Here is a 21,396-nt window from a genome sequence, read left to right as displayed (position 1 = left end):
GGGGGGGTGTTGCACGACACGGGGGTTTAAATCAGCCCTAAATTGAAGCGGTGTTTTTTTAAAGTTCACTGCGTCAATTTAGGGCCCCCATTTTGTCTACACATGCCCCAAGGAAGTAAACTGACTCTGTTGTAATACAGAAAGCACTATTTTTTATTTAAAGACATAGTGTCACAGTTCCTCCTGGCCTTAGGTTACATAGGAACCCCTCAACAATTTGGAACAAGGGTGCATTTTCAATGTTCTTCTACAAAATGTAGCTTTGATGCATCCTAAATTTTAGTTTTATACAAATAGTTTAAACCAGATCCAAAGCCTTAAACATTATTCTTTAGAATCTAATTAAATGACCCAACCTACCTCACAGGGTAGTGCTGGGAATTAAGCACATGTACAATGTTTTGAAGCTCATATTCTGAACTTATGGGACCCGTGCAGCACTGTTGTGTGTGCATGCGCTGGCTCCGTATCATTAACCTGGTAACTCATCATTAGGAATAGGTAGAGCAGTTTTTGGAGCAGCGATGGATCTAAAAAAAAATTTTTTTTTAAGCCAGGGTTGGAACAGAGAGGTTGCTTCCAGGCGGCACAATCTTTTTGGGGGCTAAGTAGCTGCCTTTCCCATTTCCAAAACAATTTTGATTAATTTGAAAAGGAAACGTTAATGTTTTAAGGAAGATAAATCACCCTGGGTCCATCTCATAAATCATTGCGGGCATGTCTTTCCTCTTTCACATCTCCATGTTAGCTATGCTTCATGCTTCAGTGAAAAGACACCCTGTCAAGCAGGGGATAGAGCAAGACTTCACAGAAGCAGAGAATGAACAAAGAGGGGATTTCTCCCCTTACTGGAGAGAGAGAGAGAGAAAGTGGGTGAGTGAGTGAATGTGTGTGTGTGGTGAAAGAGGAGAATACGTTGCAGTGCTTTTTTTGGTTTTAAGTGTTTGATTTCCTAATATATATTCACCTGTATTTCAATAAACTGCCTCCCCTTTCATCCTAGGCTTACATGCATTGAAATCGGCACTACATCGCCCAAAATGACCTGGTGAGAAAGCATGAACTCCACTTACTCTACAGCACAACCTCTGCCATTGTTATATTCACAAATATCTTTGGTTTAGACACGGTACTTCGAAACACCACTTAAGGAGCACTTTAAACTGTGTGCATCCCCTTTACCAGCTGATCCACATGAGACGACAACCTACTACTGTGACTAGCGTAGCTGCTCATCTGATTCAAATGACCAGATTAAAAACCTGCCGACACTCCATGGTGGCAGCCGTTAAACTTGTCAGACACCTATAAACCGAGAGGTCTAGTAGTTGAAGTATCCAACTGACATTCAGGGATTTCTATATCCCAACTCTAGATCCAACACAAAGGCCCAACCCGGCCTTGTCATCTCACCGACCTGTGCTGCACTGTGGAATAGAGCCGGTTTGGAAATGCACTTGACCCAAAGCAAAAGTCACCCAATCATTTTGACCCCCAAAAAAGTTAGCTGTGGTACACGTCAGATTCAGGCATGTACTCCCTTTTGCAGTTCAGCCTCAATGGTGGACTCAAGTATGAAGGACTGGAATCAACTTCTCAGTCTCACCGTTGGCACTTCAGCATCCCCCAACAACCAGAACTAGCCTTCTTGCAATTGTCAAATCTCCTTGACATAATGAAGAGCGCTCTCGTGGGGTCCAAAGTGCCACGGACGCTGGATTTCCTAAATGTACCACTAAGACATTTAGGAAATGTTTTAGCACTGGCTCACTGACACTGCTGAGTAGTTAAAAACCTTTGCAGTAGCTCAGTCACACAGGTATGGACAAGAGGAATGAAGCAAAGGCAGACAGAACTGCAACTGGACCAGAACATGCTTTGTCATCTGACTTCAAAGTGGGCAAAATTTACTGTGATGTACTGCAGCATTGGAAACCTCATATGAGAAAGCAGCAAGTTGTGAAACAAAAGCAACAAGTCGTTATTATATGCTGTATAAATGCCATCTTCGATGTTATTTCTTTCCACTGCAAAATTGTAAAGGAAGATACTAATACGTACAAAATCTACGAGACCCAAAGTAAAAAAGAAAGGAGATGCTTGTGAAGAAGTGAAACTACCTGATGAAGATGTACTTTTACTCAGTGGGATACTACATTTCACCTAATCAAAAACAGAATGAAAATGAATAGGTGGGTTTTTTTCTAGGAACAACAGGTAAGAAAACTGAAGGCATATTTTAGATGAAGAAAAACTAATCTCTACTGTAGGATCCAAAGCTGTAGTTTGAGCCAGGGTTTCTAGTGGCTTCACGACCACATTTGGGACATAAATACAACTCGAAATACCCAAAGGCAAAAAATACATCCTCAAACTATGCAACATTCTTCATAAAAAAATTTTTTTTTAAGTTCAACGCTATTTAAAAAAAACCCCTACAATCTCAGATACTTAAAATAAAATGTAACATGAATACATAATCAGTTATGTCCCTGACTTTCTTATCACTGATCTGTACGTTTCTCCCAGGCTTTCAAATAAAAAAGCTAATTCAGGAGAAGTTTAAGGAAGCCTGACATCTGATAACACCCGATAGGATATACTAGAATAAAACCATTCTGTTCATGACCTCTATCCCCGTAGGTTATTATTTATAATATATGCTCCAAGAAAAACAAGGTTAACAGCCTGAAGCTTCAACCGTGGCATCAAACCCTTCTCCCCTCTCAGCTTCCATAAACCGGGCCAGGCTGGCACTTACAGGGAGGTGTGTGAACACAGCAAAGGTGCTGCGCAGGAAGGCAATCAGATCTACAAGGTAATCACTGGCTCTGCTGCCCGGTTCTGCTGCCATCCAATCATAATCCGCCAGCTGCAAGAATTGGTCGATCTTCTGGTTCAGATTGGTGTAGATCTCTTCCTCTGCAGCATGGCGGGCATCCTAGAAAGCATGAAGAAAAGACTGTGGAATATGGTCCGAAAGGAAGTCATGCCTCCTAGCCTAGGCAGTGTGGGTGATACTAAGGTATGATGCAGAAAGGCTGCACCCTTTGCTTGTTCTTCATTAGCTTCCTTTTCCATCCTGTGCGTTGTGTACTAGAGCTCCCTTTTCTCCATCAGTCAAGCCAGAAATGCCTGGTGTACTCTTCCAGTAGCACGTCTGGTCCCTTTTTCTAACAGCATAACAAAACACTGTGCTGCCAAGTAAAGGTTGATCTAAGCCTGTTGAATTCACAGAACATTAACTCTTTCTGAATATATTTCCATAATCCTTCCAGGTATCACATAGGCACGAAGTGAGAAGTTTCTGTCCAAAAGGAGTTATTTAGGTAGTCACAGAAAAACTACATAAGAGCCTACATTCAGCATTGATAATCATCTTATGATGAGCACTTGGTCTGGACCAGACTTGGTAAAAACACTTTGAACAGTCTCAACTTTAAAAATTTGTAACAAAAATGTTGGTGGGGGCCAGACCCTTCTCTCTCTCTTTTTAACCTTACTTACTCCCCATGATTTTCTATCTATATAATATCAATCAATTGGAGCTTCCGACTGAGTTTTTCCCAAGAAAAAGAGATTTAGCCATACGGCTCCCACGAAAACGAACGCATTTTGTTGTTAAATTCCCTCGCCGTCGCAGCATTTGACCCTTCTGCTTCCAATAGAGTCAGCACTGAGAAAGCAGGTTGGCACTGTCAGCACTACTTAAAACAGTAAGTAGGCTGACGCAAATCCCTTCCTTCAACCAAAAAAAATAGATATTTGTCACTTGAACTACACAGCAGTCTCTTGCCCCATCTCACTCCTACAATTTTACCATCCCTCCTTCTCATAGTCTTATTAGAGCATCTTTCAAACCCCATGTCATCGAGCAAAGTCCAGTTGTCTCCTTCTGCCTATGGCTCGTGTTCTTTTAGGAGATAGTGTTTTCTACTATTTGCTTGTGCGAGGAACTCGCCGGTAGATGCACTGGTGGTGGCTGCTATAATGCCCCATTAGTAATACACACAGTGGCCAGGAGAGACATGTTGGTAAGGTAGTTTGGTGATATTCAGATGCCATGTCAAAAAGTAACTTAAAAATACACTCGGGGTACAAACTAAGGAGCAAGCACACATAAAACTACCTTTTGGAACATAGTCATATATACCATGCCTTACTTCTCATTGGTTTTCCTGGCTGCTTTGCTTCTGTTGGGTGATAAGCACTAGCAATTGCACGTCTTTTTTAAAAAAATCCCTATTTAAAACAGTTCAAAAGAAAAAGCATGTTGAAAGGACATCACAGATTAAGAGATGCTCAGAATTTCTGCATCCGTGTTGTTAAAGATATTTCACACAATAAGAATCTGTGGAGCACGAACAACAGCTTACCCCCCATAAATCATAACCTACAAGAAAAGCAAAGGCTATTTCTCACCTTGAATGTGGTGGTCCCATACAGTTTGGTCGTGTGGACCGTCTCTGGGAGTACATCGGTGATATTAGTTATGAATTCCTCTAGGAACCGGCAGGATTTCTCCAAATGGGTTGTATTAATGATAATTTGCACAAGCTGTAAAGGAAAAAGAATATGTTCAGATGCGTCTCGTGTTCTAAAAGTCAGGTCATGTCAAATGAACAAATACCAATTTATAAGGGGCTTTTGTTACTCTTGACACTGTCAAAACACACCATGCCCTGCTGAAGGCTAAAGGAGGATTGCCCCGTCTTAGCAACATATGAAACTTAAGAGAGATCACACTTGGGAAAGTGTTAACATCACAAGGATTTTATGAATTTTGCGAATTCAACTGTCAATCATTGCCCCTTTCAGGGCACTTCAAACACCTTTAAAATGCAAGAAGGTTACGCAAGGTACCAAATCCCGACCAGAAGCATAACCCTAAATAACCTGTATTTCTGAGTGACAGCCAACGATATCACACAAGGGCATTTAAGAATGAAACCACAGACAGTTTGCTGGTAATCATGAACTGGTTTTACTTCACTACAGGTGGTATGTGCTACAGCATTCCTCGGCCTCCTGTCTTTGAGCATACTACGTCTAACTTTTGTGGCTTTATTTATCTTTTGTTTTCGCTGCTTCCTTCATGAAGTGAGCAAGTGGCATGTAGACAGGATAATAGCTTGTGACATTACGGATAACTACAAAGCAAACACTCAGCTGGAGTCAATTCAATTCAAGTGTTTCACGTCCAGGGCAAGACAGTCCATGCTTCTGTTAGGGAACAACTTATTTAGCTATTGATTCAGATTAGTAATTTCTCCAGCAGGAACCCTGCCTTCTTTCAAATCACCTTGCATGCTATGGGTATAAGACAAACAAGAGAATAGCTTCAAGCAAGACATTTAATCTCCATGTGGTACTAAACACTGAAGTGTCCTCAGATTGTGGGGCTGATTGATGGACTAGACTATTTGCAAAGGGAACTGCACTTAAGGCACTGGGAGAGAGAGACCAAATACACTGGTGATACGCTGGCACGTGCAGCATGAGATCTCCCGTAAATACCACCCAGACTGAAGTCCCCCGTGACAATATTTTTCCTACAATTTATAGGATTCATACAGAAATTAAATTCTTTGTCTGTAACCACTGAGTTTACCAGTCCAAGCATACAAACCCAACCCTCAGTGACTGAATACTGATGTGGACACGGGCCGATCTAGGATTTTGAATACAAGGGGTGCAGATGGTGAGGTGCATCATCACATATAAAACAACATCTTTTTCTCCAGTTAAAAAGCTGGAAGCTTTAATCTGCTAGGGCCCTAGGGCTGTATTTTTCAGTTCAAGGTGGAAGCAAAAACAAATATAACTTTACTGGAATGAGTTCAATACAGTGCACAGGACTGTGAAATAGGAGCTGTCACCAGGAGCAACTAGCAGGCCGCAAAATTGCAGAAGAAAGGGTAGTTTGATTAGTGGAACACGAAGACCATTCAAAAAGGAAAGAGTTATTAATAATCATGAAACAAAGCAATTAGAAGGAATCAGATAGATTATAATGAGCTACGAAGCTAAATGAGTCCCTCGTTGCTGCCTGAATAGAAATGCTGCTGTCACTACCAGGTGGTTGGGTTTTAAACAGAAATCAAAAGGGGGGGGGTGCAAGTGCATCCCCTAGATCCACCCCAGAAGTGATCGCATTTATGTTCATAAGTCAGCAATTTTGGTTCCTGTCATCTAATCCTCAGGCTCCGACCAGTGGTATAGAGGCAATTAAACTACTCTATCTTCTCATATACAACATGCCCCAGAATAAAATATACACCTGGTTTCTGAAAGGCAAAATGAAGGAAAGAAAGGTCTTTTCTTGCAGTAAATGAGTTTCTTGCATTTACCTGCATTTTCCATCCAAGAAGAGCACACACCAACTGCTGAAACTTCCTTAGCCTGACGAAGGATTTTTGAACTCGAAAGCTTGCTTAATAACGATTCTCCAACCATTTGGGTTGGTCTAATAAAAGATATCAAATTCACCCAAGGAACCTTGTCTGCCGATGTCCTTAGACGAACACAGCTACAACCTACACCCTTGCATTTACCTGGGGAGCTGAGCCTGCTCATAGCTTTGCTCCCTGTGGATCGCACACAGACTTTAGTCTCTTTTGTCCGGTAATGGAAGAAACTCCTCTATCAGATTTCCTCGCAGATAATAAACACTTTTTTGGGAAAAGATGCAATGTTATATACAAGAAGAGGTGGTGTTTCTCTGCACATTCCTCAGCACGCTGGTTCTCGCAATCTTGATTTTGGGCTTGATAAGTGCTCATTCATTCCCTTTTCGTTTTCTGCATTTTGTTTATATAATGCCCTCCTGATTTGGCTTGCGAGCTTGGCCCTTGGAAGACTGATTCCCCTTCCAAAACTAAATACCCCCTCCCAGAAGTGGACCAATGCTCCACATGACCAAAACCAGCTTACATCTCTTGCCTAGCTAGGACTTCCCATTTCCTGTCCAACTGGGGGTTCCTCTTCTGCCAGTCTCACGGCACCAGGATGTCCAAAACAGATTGCACATACTTTTTCAGCACCCTTCTTGGCTGCCCTACATCACAATAGCCTGAAGTATCCTGAAAGGGAGTGCCACTAGTGTGAATAGGCAGGCAAGGTTCTTTGAGTTCTTTTATTAGATAAAAGAGATCACATCTACTCAAAGAACCTCACCTACCTATGTCCTTAGACCAATGCGGCTACCAGCAAAAACCCTGCATTAATGTGAATACACAACATCATCCCAAGATCCTTGCTCAGGCTTCAGAAGCCTGCCCTGTTTCATCTCGTGCCCTGGCACCTGGATGATAGAGGACACTTTCCCACCTATCCCTTGCACAAATTTTTCAGACACATTTTCTGCATTTGACATGCCTAGAACCTGCTAACTAGCCATGCAAAGCTCCTCCCAGCCTTCCCGTCTGCAGTAGTCAGTCTGCCCATGCCAGCCACCTTCAACCCCACATGCCAACTGGTTCTCTTGCCACAAACCAGTATCAACTGTTTAAACTCCCTCTGGCTCCTTGGTACTTGATTCCTCTCCTTCTCAACTTTGGGATATAATGCTTCTGCACCCAGTAGCCCAAACAACTGGGAATTTTTTTTTCCTTCTCCTGCAACCCCCCTGTGCCGCCACTGCATTAGTTTTGACCCTCTCTTCCTTGTTAATAGCTATGCCATACTACTGTCTCTCTGGATGGGAGATTGGGATGCATCTGGCTTAAGAGGTGATGTGCAAATTGGTAGATGGGAAAAGTCATTGTCCCTGCTGCAGCATGCTTAGCATTTAGATGGTGCTGATCTACCAGATCCCACAAGCATCTAGCACGTTCATATTCAAAGCGTTTCTACAAAAAAAGAGCAGTCGCTCATCTCCCAGTAACTGTGGTTCCCCACTTCTCTTCGAGAATTATAGTTACTGTCATAATTAACTATTCAAGTCTTTGTTCGTGCGGGTCCTCCTCCTAATGCTTAGCTAGCAGTTCTCAGACCGACATGATGGAGGGCTGAGCAATCATTACAGCTCACTGAATAGGGATTGCAGAACTGCCCTCCTGAGCTTGCCACCTGATCCAGTCGCCAGACACAGGGCATAAACCCTTAGTAAGAAGTACAGGCTAAGCCTCTAAGTATGTTCACAGATCTTATCCTATAGAAGACTTCTGCGGATGTTGCCTGAGCTCTACTTGAGCAGGGGCATTTGTTATCTGCTACCTGGTCACAAATTCTAATCCACAAGGATAATATTTGGGAAGAGAAAGCTTGACCTTTCATGGCCTTCTCTCATACCACAAAAGGCTGGACAATTTCCTGAAAGGATTTTTTTAATTCTGTCTAAAGGAAGGCTCCTAGGCTTGCACGCTTTGGGGGAGAAAACAGAGGTTGGTGGTCTACTTTAAAGGAATATTCAGCAACCACTTTTGCAGGAAAACCAGAGTAAGGTTTCAGTACCGCCGTGCCCCTGTGAAAACCTAGCACCAGGTGATGTGCCAACGATGCTTAGATCTTGCCAACTGTCAGAATTAAGATAACAGCAGCTAGGAGAGTTTGTTGATGGATGAAGCACTTTGACAAGAATCCCAAAGGGGTTTCAATTAAAAAGTCACAGGGAGAAGAGAGAGAGAGAGAGAGAGCTATCTATATCTCTCTAACTAATCGATGGACAGATGTGGACCAAACTTTTCAGAAAACTGTAAAGTGTAAAATGCAAGAACAACATGGAAAACTTGCACTGGAGGTTGCAAGCTGAGTCCTGTATCTTGTAAAGATAGGTATAGTTGCGGGGGGTGGGAAACCTTGGAGATGCTGGTGTCTACAGGGTTGTCACTATGTTAAGGATACTCCCAAGCCAGGTGCTCTGCCCACTTTCCAGTCTCTCGTGTGCTCAAGGAAGAGCAACGTTTGTGTCAACAGCAGACTCAGGGTGAGGAGGGAAGCTGAGGACATAGCCTTAAGTGACACGTGAGCATACAAGGTTGTAACCCTTGATCTGGCTCCGAGAAACACATTGAGAATGTGTAAAAAGGACTTCAACAGCCTCAAACGAGCTCAGCAAGCTTCTCCTTTTAGGATCACAGGCCAATGTTTGCCCCACACTAGAGAGCTCAAACAATCGATTTTCGGTTGCAAGGTTTCATCTTACTTGCTCGTGACTAAATTGGAAAGGAAAGTTACTCATTTAGGCCAGTTTTAAATTAAAAAGTAGAAACGTGCTGCTGAAACTGTTCATTTGTAAGCAATGTGGAGCTGGCCGGAGAAGCCAGGCTTAATCATATGAAAAGAGCTCCAAAGCAAAACACTGTGGGCAGGCACCTCCTGACAAATTAGACCTTTGTTTTAAACTGGAGTCTGAAATGTCATGACCTGTCGGCATTTCCTGCAGGATCCTTCTTCAGCTCCAGAGCAGCAGCGCCAGCGCAGCTGAACAAACCCTCCACCTCTGCACTCTCCTTAGCCCATTATTTTCTTCTTCTAGCATCACCTTCCCTCCCAGAGTGAAACACACACTGAATCAGGCTTATACTAAAGCAGGGCTGAGCAGCTACCATGGTAAGATATGAAGTTATTAAGAGCCATTCACAAAGTTACTAAGAATTCGATTCTTTCTGTATACTCCATGGATTATTTCTAAAATGAGTAGAATAGGGTAGCAATGTCATTGCATTGCTTATTCCCAGGGATCCCCAAGAGGACAGGGGAAAGAAAAGAAATATGCCCCCAAGAACAAATGTACTCTGAAGACACCATCTATTGACTCCTCTGTGACATCCTAGGAAATATAAACTTTCACTTCTACCCAGAACTTTTACAATCTTTTCTCCAATGTCTGGTTTGTTCCTGAAAGCTTGCAATTGAAGATTTTTTTTTTTTTGGCAAAAATCTGATGGTTTAATAAAAGATATCACCTCTACTACGAGTCCCGATTGCTTTTTCCTTTAAACCAATACAGCTACAACCTGGATACTTCACACTCTGAAGAGTAGGACAGGGGTGAATCCCAGTTGGAAACTGGAGGATACCTACATGGGAGGTCTTGACGTGTTGCAATTCACATCTTGAATATATAAATATTCCTAAAACACTAACAACTTTCAAGGCAAAGCAAGTTACAGCTTTCTCTTTTGCTCTGTTTCTATTAATTTTGCCTTTTACTGTAAGCTGCCCTGAGCCTTTCACAGGAAGGCCAGCACAGAACTCGATTAAATAAAAGCAAATGTTGATCAGGTCTCATCTTGGTATCCACAATCAGTAATTATAATACTGATCAAGGATATTACTACTACTAGTACGGATATTACAGAATTGCGCATTGTCTCCGATTATGAAGTCCACTGGCCTAGGTATGGTACGCATGTGTATGCAGCTTATAAATCTACAAACATTCAACTGATTTAACTTCTGAAAAAGTCTCCCGCAAACAACACGTGCCAACACGAAAACTGTTGGCTCATGACCACTTTGAAAAACTGTCAGGAATGGTGTCTTCCATGTAGGAAGTTACTTTTCCATCCCTGGACAGGAAATAATTTCTGGGACAGGGACTGTCTTTTAAAGTCCATATTACTATACCACCTAACCCAATGCTGTTCTGATCACACACTACAATGCCAACTGGCTGCCTGAATATAAATGCTAGTCTTTTTTTAAGACTATTTGAATTTATCATTGCCATATGTTCCTTGTTGCACTAACTAGCTGAGAACTGAGCAAAGATATTCTTCTCTCCCCAAGCACAGAGCTCAGCAACACTATAGAGCTTCCCCGTAGGATTTAAAAGGTGAACACTTGACAGCAATACCGATGCTACTCCATTAACAAGGCGCCCTCAGTGCGCTGTGAAGGCCGTACAAAGATCACATAACCTGAAACGTGGTGTTGCTGTGATGAGAGGATTTTCCTGCTGGAAGGGAAATGCTTACCTCCGTCAGCCCTATGTTTCTCCTCTTAATAACAGTTTGTAAACAGTTGCTGAGTGTTCGAGTCAGGAGCAAGTTGGTGGATTTTCTAATCATGTCATCAACCTCGGTGGAGCTGGAAAGCAGAATTGAAAGAAAACGATTTGCAAACTGCTTTAAATCCAGGAGAAGGAAGGAGATCCCAGGTCCCCTCTACCCGGTATGAGACCACCTCAAAATCTTTAGCACCTTCATTCTCATAATTGCCCCTGTGAAGTATCAACGACCCTGCCTTCCAGGAGAGCGAGTGACGTACCCAGTGTCCGTGTCAAGGAGGTAGGACCTGAAATTGTCTCCTGAATCCCAAGCTAACACCTTGAACCAACCACCCTTCTGCTTTAGATCCCAACATCCAGAGGTGCCATTACATGCAGTTCCCACCCCCTTCAAACTGGAGCCGTGGAAACTCGGCGCTTCTGTGAATCAACCCCACAGGCCCTGTGCCTCTTTTACAGTAGTGCTATATACGTGTATTTTTATACCATGACAAATCAGATTTGGGAAGATCCCTCAGCCAGAACAGCTGTTTATACAAACAATAAATGCAGAAGTGCAGCGCTGTCTGCTAGGCTGATTTTCAATGCTCTGCCTGCCAAAGCCCCACCACACCCAAGTGCAGCAGTGTCCCAGTGTGTGGTTAGAAGGTCTGCAGAGCTGGCCCAGGTCTCCCCGCTGGGGTTAGTGCTCCCCCTCCTCTCCTCCATGCATACCGAGGCAGTGCGGAGTACAGCAAACCTGTGGAGGAACCTACCGTGAGGAGGGAAGGTCCTGAAGAGGAAGAAGGAGCCTAAGGAGGAAGCTGCCCCCTGCCCTCTGCTGTGATCTGCAGAAGAGGGTGTGGGAGGTTAACAGTGCCCCTCACCCAGCATTAACTCGCTGGTGCGCACTTTTCCAAGCCAAAAAGCACAGCAACCACTGGCAAGGCAGTGCCTGGTTCTTGCCATGGCAGGGCAGGAAGGACTCCAGTGCTGCCGAGAGCACACAGCTCTCCAATTTTACTGGGACAGATCTCAGAGATAACCATCCTCTAACGTCCCAGGACAGAGGTGGGCAAAGTCCAGCCCATCAGCCAGCTCCCGCCAGCAGTGGAGTCTATTTCCCAGCAGCCCCTGCCCATGCGGCTGGGGCTGGTTTCCACAGAGACTCCAGCAGCATCCATACTATGACAGCACGGGGCTGGGGTTTCCATGGAGACCAACCCGAGCCGTGCTGGCAGGGCACACAGCAGGGCAGGGAGCTGCTCCGGGGCTGGGTTGGGACCTTGCAGCCTGCATGCTCCAGGCAGGGCCGTGCAGGCAGAGGATCGCGGCTCTGGACCATGCTGTCACCGCTGCAAGGAGCTGAGGCAGAGCCACGATCCTCTGCCTGCACGGAGCATGCCAACTGCAGACTGCAGCTCTGCCCTGGACCATACCAGCAGGGCACACAGCAGGGCAGGGAGCTGCTCCGGGGCTGGGTTGGGACCTTGCAGCCTGCATGCTCCAGGCAGGGCCGTGCAGGCAGAGGATCGCGGCTCTGGACCATGCTGTCACCGCTGCAAGGAGCTGAGGCAGAGCCACGATCCTCTGCCTGCACGGAGCATGCCAACTGCAGACTGCAGCTCTGCCCTGGACCATACCATCACTGCTGCAAGATCCCAGCCCAGCTCTGGAGCAGCTCTGCGCCCTGCCACACACCCTGCCAGCGCTGCTGGGGCTGGTCTCCACGGAAACTCCGACCCCCCATTATCACAGCACAGCTGCTGCTGGGGTCTCCATGGAAACTGGCCCCAGCCATGCTGGCAGGGGCTGCTGGGAAATGGAGTCTGGCCGCCAGACGGAGACACCATTTTGCCTTGGCATGCCACAGGCCACCAGGCAGAGGACAGTGAAGGAGCTTTGGGGAGGGACCCCTTCCTCCAACTGAGCTGCAGAAGTCTTCCCAGCACTTCATCAACCTCTGCATGGGCGAAGCCTTTGGTATTAATTGGCATTACAAAGGCAGATGCAGTCACACAGCAGTAATGGGAATACTAGCTCTTCAGCTGCATGTAATCCTCCACCACGCATCCCAAGAAACACAATGGCGTAGCACCAGGAGACAGAATTACACTTCCAAGCTAACTGGGGGACAACAGCATGCCTGAATTTCAAAGTCACACGTATACAAATGCACATGTTTACAGCTACCAATTCTTGCATGCACCGATACCTACCACGCTAATAAAGGTTGGAGTTTTTCACAAGTGTGGACTTGTGCGCAAGCAGAGCGAGGTGCATCCGCACATGAGCAGAGCAACACCGCTATCTCATCATCACGCTGCACTGACGGCTCTACTGAAAACAGCCCCAAGCTACACTTCTATTACCATAATTGATCTTTTCCTTCAAGCAACTGACAGCTCCACCTGGTCCTAAAGGTCCCATTTCAAACCTGGTTGATAATCCATGATGAGGAAGAGGGGACATTACGTGTACAAATGCTTACTTTGAAAGTCTGCTCCCTATTTTTTTGGCTGAATCAGTCTCCTACAACTGAGAACATGCAATCCTCTAACAAAGCTTTAATAGTAGAGGACTCAGCACTGCCTGGATTTTGGGAAGGGATGTTTGGGGTTTTAAAAGGTTCTTTTTTCCATTCACTAAAAAGCTAAATCGAGGCCATTAAAAGAGGCCATCTTTGCAGGTCACCTAAAGTACTGCTGGGGAAGCTCCTCTGGCCAGCAGCCCTGCCCTCTCCTGCCAGCTAGGTGCAATCCTTTCTTTTTGAAGCAGGTTTGGGAAAGCAAGCGAAATGCAGGCTCCTTTGATCTATCGTCGGCAGCGCATTAGGCCTGAAACGACAGAGCCTTTATCTCTGAGAGCAGGATGACAGGCAGCTGGACAGCAAAGAACATTTCAGACTGGAAAGTTCAGAAACATTAATAACTTTAGGGCTCCTGGTAAATCAACCCTGTGACCTTTTGCTCCTTATCCTGTTTTACCTGACAAATGGCGAGATTACAAAGCAGAGAACGACAGGATAAACAAAAGAAAGCCTTCAAGTTATCTCCAGCCACTTGTGTCTGAGGCAGGCTTGCTCTGTACTTAGCTATCTAGCATGTCAGCTCCCTGAAGCCTGTCCTGGCAGCGGCTTGGCAGGTCCCTTCCCACCCCACAGCTCCCAAACCCGCTGATGTGAGTGCGTGTAGTTGCCCTTACCTCAAGTGGGCTCAACCACCACACTCCAGGACCTGTGCCCACCCACAGATCACCCCCTTAAATGCCCCTTTACAATTAGGGTCCCAATTCCACTAGACTCTGGGCACATTAATCTCTTATTGCTGTCAAGGGGAGTAGTCAGCAGTCGGCACTCTGCAGGGCCTGGCTCTTGATGACATTTTTAAAAGGCCCACGACCAGCTGAAGCCTCACACTAGGTCCTTCTGGCCACAGTGGTAGGGTTGCTCTTTCTTGACCTTCCTTAGATGAACATGGTGCTTTGTTAGCGTGGGATGGTGCCTCTCAGACATTGCTTGATCTCTTCTGGCTGGTTCTTTATATGGCTTCTAGCATATTGTCTCTTGGGTTTGAGCAGGGTCACAAGCCACAGCCCAAGGAGCTGGTATCTGGACATCAGGCTCTTGGCTCAGGCCCGCCTCTGGTTGGATGCTCCATTCTTGACACCAGCGGTGGTTTATTTCTAAAGCTCTCCCCATCTCCCCTCCCTCGCCCACCCTGCTTGGAGTTACTTATTGCCAACAAAGCAATGAAAAGGTTAAATACAGCCAAAGCATGAAAGAAGCCAGACCTGTGAAAATTCACAGCCAGTAAAAGCAAACCAAGGGTGTAAAAGACACCGCTGCCAATGCGAGTGAGGCACCCCTGCTCCTTTGATCCCACAGTTTCACTTTGCCCTAGAAGAACTGGAGCAGCACAGGGACAGCAAGCACGGGGAAGATGTGGGGAAGGAGCCTGCAGAGACCGATGGTGAGAAAAGGAAGATGCACATTCAAAATGAAAAGAAAGCAGGCCTGTTATATGCAAGAACAGAAATGAAGCCTGCAGCAGGTCCTGACAACCAAAAGCCCTTCTGTCCTGCTGGTGAATGATGTAAGATAATCATGAGATCATCCTCTTAAGCGCAGAAGGCATTTTAGACTCCTACGAAGGTGGCCACTCCAGAGACCCGAGAGCAGCAAATCTCAATCAGGGTGCTGCGGCACTGGGGTGCCATGAGATGCTATGGGGTGCTGCAGGGTGGTCATGCAATGTTAGCACAGTTTGGTGTGCAAAGACATGCACGTGACTCTCAAAAACCCAGAGATTTGTAGATTCACGGCAGCCCTGAGAAATGCCAGTTCAAAACTTTCACTCATTTTTGGATTATGGAAAAATACTAGAGCAGGAGTCGGCAGCATACGGCCTTGTTGAGCCCCCGGATCCAACCCACCGAGCAGAGCAGAGCTTTGGCTATGCCCGTGACCAGCTAAGCTGCGAGATGGTGTGCCAGGGCTGGGCAACTTCCAGCTGCACCCTGCTTCTCCCTACTGCAACCTCTCCCCAGATGCAGCATGGGTCCAACTCCAGGAGCTGCACTGGGACTTGGTGGCTGGAAGCTACGTCCACACAGCTACTGCTTCTCCTACCCTCCCCCTACATCTCCCAGCTGCGTTATGCAAGCGGCGGCAGTGTGGACGTGGCTTCCAGCGGGCCAGCCCTGGCACAGCTCCCCACTGGCTGGGAGCAGCATGCATGCCCCAGGCCTCAGAAACGAATGCTTCTGGCAGAATGGGAAAAGCTGGTGGCGTGCCGATGCTCCTCTGATGCAGATGGTGCTTTCTGCAGAAGGTTATTACACCACCCTCCCTCATGCCGCCTGGAATAAAAGGCAGACCACTCCGAAAATGGAGGGTTTACTTTAGTCACTAACTTCACCCTTAAAATCAGCAACGACATTTTAACCATAACCGTGATGAACCACCGATGCTTAATGACAATGCTCAACGTTGCCACGGTGTTTTAGAGCTTCAAAGGGCTTTCTTTTTCAGCTCCCTGATATTATGCTGTCTGGCTCCAGACTCTCCTTTGATGCACGAATACATCAATTTGTGACACAAATAAGGTAAGTGATGGGTTTCAGTATGGAGAATGGCATCATTTCCAGAGGCTTTTAAGTGTTGTTTTCTTAGTAAGCAATGTGACCCACCGTGTTTTCCGGGCAGAAAATCAGCTTCCCCACTTAAGACACGCACCACAGTTTTGGGGGGCTAACTTTTGGGGAAAAGGTGTGTGCACTATGCAAGTAAATACAATATTCAAATATTTCACTTTTAGTTCTATGTTGGGATAAAGGTGCTAGGTGAGCGCTGGGCAAGTCAACTAGGGATGATACTAATGTACGTACGAGACATACAGAACAGCCATTCGCACAGCCTGCACACGGGTATACTTCAGACTCCAAGGTGGGTTTATCCACAAAACAGGTAAAATTTGGGCAGGATTCCTCACGCTGCCCAACCAAGAGGCTTCAGTCATGACCTCCGGGTAGACCTAGACTGTAGGGACAAGTCAGAAGCCCAGGTGTCTCGGACTGATTTAGTGATGAGCCACGATGAGAAGACTTGCTGACAAAGGGCCAATGCCCATTCATGGGTCCTGGTCATTTTTGTGACACGGAGTGGACAGGGAGAACAGATCTCAGTCCACCCAAGTCAACAATTAGTTGGTAACAACTTCTGGTCACCGTGGACCTGGGTGCTCAGCATACGGTCTTGAAGTATAGCATCTACTGTGAATTCTCTGGGGTCACCAAGAATGAAAAGATTTCCCTAACTTCCTCTCATTCCCTGGAGTAGGACCATGGTATTTATATTTACTGTATTAAGGATTTTTAACCTTTGGTCTCATCTGAATCCCAGCTACAGCCTGTTTGAGGCTCTTTCTATCCGTGCCATTCACTGCAGTATCAATCCTTTTGTTCTCCTCTTTCCAGCAGCACAATATGCTGACTTCTAATGCATACCTGAAAAATCAATTTAGAGACTGAGAAGCAGGATGTCCAAAAAATGGAATCCTTGGTTCGAATCAAGCCGCGGTATAAAGACCGACTATTTCTTGTACTGCAGATCCTTGGAGTCAACTTCTGCAATCACTTATACACGCATAACAGATTTCAATGGGCCTACACATGCGAGTAAATTCACCGTTGCTTAAAAGTGGAATTTCAAATGATTTAGGTGCACAAGCTTCACTGACTGCAGCGACTTGCACTCCTAAACTTCTTTGGCACCAAAAAAAAATCTGTACTTAAGTTTTTGCAGAGATCGGGCCTTACGTTTGTAAGATCAAAGTGCTGTTCGACATAGAATTGACACATTTAATTTTCCACCTACTGATTCCAAGAGGAATATCTTCAAAATGAGAAATTCCTCTGGAGCTGGTGGAATCTGTCCAACAAGTGGAAATTTTTCAGGGGAGCTACTTGGGAGGAAACTTCAGGATGCATCTTATAAAAACTTGTTCCAATGAAGAAATACTTAAACTGAGGGTTTTTTAAAATCAAATTAGTCAAGGAAAATAAAAAAAATGTGCATGTGCGCACACACACAGACACACTGTTTAAAACAAGAATTTAGTTTAAATACTTTAAACATCTTTCATAATCACGTCAACATAAAAGGAGAATATTTCTGTCCAACAAATACAAGGAGCTGGTTTAGAATAATAACTTAAAAAAATATGAGCCATGTTTTCTGCCGTAGGGTCTATTCTTCAGGAAAAGACTGTAGAGTATTTAAGAGAACTGTCTGTATTAATGACAGCTGATGTCCCATATCCCATAGCAGTAGCCATGACCTTCATGCCTACTGTGATTGACAGCCTGACCCCAATCACTCCAGGGTGCAAGGTAAATGACAACCAAGGAAGAAAAAGAAAGAGAAAGAAAGAAAACTTGCTGCCGGCTTTGTAGCCAAACTTCCTAATAAAAACTAATTCAAACTGTCAGGATGAAATGAAGAAAGTGTCAACAGGGGTTTTCAGAGAAATATTCGGTGCGTTTGGCTGGAAAAACCCAACAGCTTGGCTCCCTCCCCCCGACCTACCCCAACCCACCTCTCCAAAAAAAGGCTGAAAAATCCAATGTTGAAAGGAATGTTAATAACTTGTCCATGGGGAAGCCCCGAGGTGGGACCCAGGAGAACACTTTTCTTCCAGTCTCTGACAAACCTAATCATCTCTGTAATGGTTAAAAGCATAAAGCTCTTAGTTGCGCTCCAAGACAAGCACGGCTGGAGGAGCGAGATGGATCTGACATCTCTATGAAACGGAACCATCTCGCAGAAAGAGCAGAGGGCAAGGTGGCTTCGGAAGCCAAAATATTTCATGGCGACCCACAGGGTAAGACCCTAGGGGCCCACCAATGTGAATACCCTGCCATCCACCGCAGGATGATTAAATGCCAGTACTGACGGTAAGAAACCCCCCCCCTGGATCTTAGCTTCCATGGCAGAAAAAAAGTGGACTTCTCCAACAGCTTCTCTGGTCAGCAAGGAAAGCAAATCAATGCCTACAAAGCATTGCACACGGGCTGGGAAAAGCTTAAGACACGGGCACCCCGCAGTCCCATGACTGCAAAACCTAATATCAGACCCACTGATACGCTACCCAGCCTCCAGCAACAGTCAACAGCTGAAGCTACACAAGGGGAAGACAGCCAAATGCAGCAGAGTGCCTAGCTAGCTGCCCATTGTACAGACCTAAGGGATGGATGGTTGCCCCTTTGCATGAAGAAGTCACTACTTGTTAAGTCTATAACCGGAGATTTAAAAAGTCCCATCTTGTAATAATTAAATAATATAATTGTTCTTCAGGCTTATCACACACTCGCACCTTCTTGGGAAAACTGCATCAGGGCACCTGGGCAAGGAAGAAGGCTAGTAAATAATATTTTCTTGCATGCAGCATGCCCAGAATACAAGCAAACCCCTGGTTTTTAACAGACAGCTTGAAGAAAAATAGATTTCTTGCCTTGTAGTACAGGTAAAGGAACAGAGCTGGTGCACCAGGTCTGGGGCTGCATATTGGGTCCACCCCTGCATGCCGGATCCTGGGTCATGTGCCGGGTCTGACCCTACATCCCAGCCATATCCAACATGCCAAATCCAGCTGCAGCCTGACCCTGTGTGCAGGCCTGATCCAGCACACGGATCCATGTCATGCAGCGGGGTGGGGGCTCCCCAGGGGTCCAGACATTTGGCAGCAGGAGTGGCGGTAGCATTAAGGGCCATGGGAGCCAGGACAATTAATCTGCCACCAATCCTTGCTGTCAAATTTCCAGACCCCTTGGGATCCGTATTTTCCACATTTAATAAGGACCCCAAATTCCCCCCCAGCTGGGTTGGGGGTAGGGAGGTGCATGTTTTATGCAAGAAAATACAGTATTCAGGATATTTGGAAAACAGATTCAAACCTTGTTTGCTTTATTTATAAAATCCCAAGGAAAAAAACCCAAGATGTTACCTATCTAGAAGGAGCTGGAATTTCTGGAGCCGCAGAGCTCAATGAAAACAATGCTCTGACTGCAGCGAGTATTTAGCAAAGATAGCATGCGATGCGAGTGACAAGTCCAGCCCTTCGGTTTCCAATCTTGGTTTCTATTCCTGACTTGGACAATACTGTGCAACCCTGAGCCAGCCTCGACTGGTCTGGGCCCGAGTATACATGCTACACACCTACCTCACAGGCTGGACAATGGGGAGGGTTGAACAGGAAATCTCTCCAGCTGTTTAATTCTTTTATTTTTAAATACTTTTCTACCAAGCTAGGCCTGTGGGTACACCTCTTCCCTGCCAGCAAATGAAGGATCTTGAATCCTTTGGCTGAAGTCAGCCCCTATATATAAAGGGGATTGTGGTCTTACCCTTGCCAAGTGAAACTTTAGGAGTTCTTCTCCAAGACTGTTTCATGAAATTCATGAATTTATTGAAATAGCCAGCTGGAGAAGTTTCTCCTTTAATCCATGTAGTAGAGGCCTGGGGTGGTAGCGTTTTGGCTGTCCTGAGCTTAGTTGTCCGGATGGTTGTCCTTGGCCCTAGACCAGTAACTCTTAACCAGGGTGCCATAACACCTGGGGTGCTCCGACAAACTTTCAAGGGTGCCACACAACATTAGCACAGATAGGTGTGCAAATAGGACTCATAAGATCAACCCAGAGGTTTCAAATAGGAGTCCATACCATTAAGACCACTCAGCCCCACTGTGGCCTTTTACCAAGTTCTTTCAACAGAAGAATTGCTCTACTGTTTTCTGTAGGCCAAAAAAGTGAAAGCAAAGAACTGACATTATTGGAGGGGTGGGTGCCTGGAGTCTAAAACAAGGGGTACTTCGAGTCTTAAAAAAAGGGTGAAAACCACTGCCCTGGACAAACTGGTTGCATAGCCAGATGCCTGTAGAACTATTCCTGACCTTTCCAAGACCTCTTTAAAGCAGTGCAGATGTTTGCTGAGAGGGTCTGTGGGGAGGTCCCCGTTCTGAAGAGGCACAGGTGGACATCTGATCTAAACGGGGAGAAGGGAGCTCTGCACGGACTCCGCTGGTATTAAGGAGCAGGGCTTGTTGCTGTCCTCTCATAGTACACATAGGACCAAGAAGGGATGGTTTAGTCATTGATGATCCTGCTCTGAGCAGGGGGCTGGACTAGATGCCCTTGAGAGATCCCTTCCAGCCCTCCTTTCCTATGATCCTATGGTGGGGCGCACTCCTGGTTTTGACAACATGCCTGTAATGCTACATTGCCACTTTCACACAGCCCGGTGGGGAGTGAAGGCAACAAAGGGAAGGGTAAGAGGAATGGCCCGAAGAGGAAGCCCTGTCTAAAAGCGTCCCTTGGAGCAGGAAAAGTGGGGCAAGTCTGAATTTTCAGGAGTAAAGCCATTATACAACATCCCCTTGGCTCCCAAAGAGGTTGCACTGGGGGTTTAAGAATTCGGGTAGAAGCTAGTTGACCTACAAGTTCCCAAAAGAGGGGAAGAGTTTCATAGGCCATCCTCCGTACTTCCTGCCCCTGTACAGAAGAGGATACCCACATTTTTAGCTTCAACAAGCTCCTCACCATCCTTTCAGAAGCACTGTTCAAGACAGATGCTCAGCACAGTCTCAGCCTCCATGTCTGATAGTCTACTCAAAATGGCCATGGTTACCTCTCTCCAGTGGGGTCAAGCTGCACAATGCAAACAAGTCAGAGGTGTCCCAGAGGAAACGCACCAATTTTTTACTAGCCACCAAGGAAGCCAGCAAGGTACCGTGCTCTTCTTCTATAGAAAGCAGCAGGACACTTATATGTACATAATCTCCTATCACAACAGAAGGGAGTGTGCCGTCTCCATCCTTCCACTTGGAGGAGGGAGATCCAAATCAGTTTGACTGACAGAGGATTAAGGAAAGAAATGTTTATAAAGCTTTGTGAGATTTTCCAGCAAA

General features: G+C 45.7%; 1 protein-coding gene across 1 annotated transcript in view; it reads right to left on the bottom strand.

The window, feature by feature from the left end:
- The window catches only part of LOC102388471 (exocyst complex component 6B), a 177,306-nt gene that overhangs the window by 147,408 nt on the left and 8,502 nt on the right, over nt 1-21,396 (bottom strand). The window contains exons 8-11 of the mRNA XM_025216643.1: nt 11,710-11,781; nt 10,923-11,034; nt 4,423-4,557; nt 2,762-2,941 (exon numbers count right to left, since the gene is read on the bottom strand). Of these exons, the coding sequence (XP_025072428.1) occupies nt 2,762-2,941; nt 4,423-4,557; nt 10,923-11,034; nt 11,710-11,781 (499 nt within the window). The remainder of the gene's footprint in view (nt 1-2,761; nt 2,942-4,422; nt 4,558-10,922; nt 11,035-11,709; nt 11,782-21,396) is intronic.

Source organism: Alligator sinensis, unplaced genomic scaffold (genome assembly GCF_000455745.1).
Source record: "Alligator sinensis unplaced genomic scaffold, ASM45574v1 scaffold12_2, whole genome shotgun sequence".
Lineage (NCBI taxonomy): Eukaryota > Metazoa > Chordata > Crocodylia > Alligatoridae > Alligator > Alligator sinensis.
This window is presented reverse-complemented; position numbering and strand designations above follow the sequence as displayed.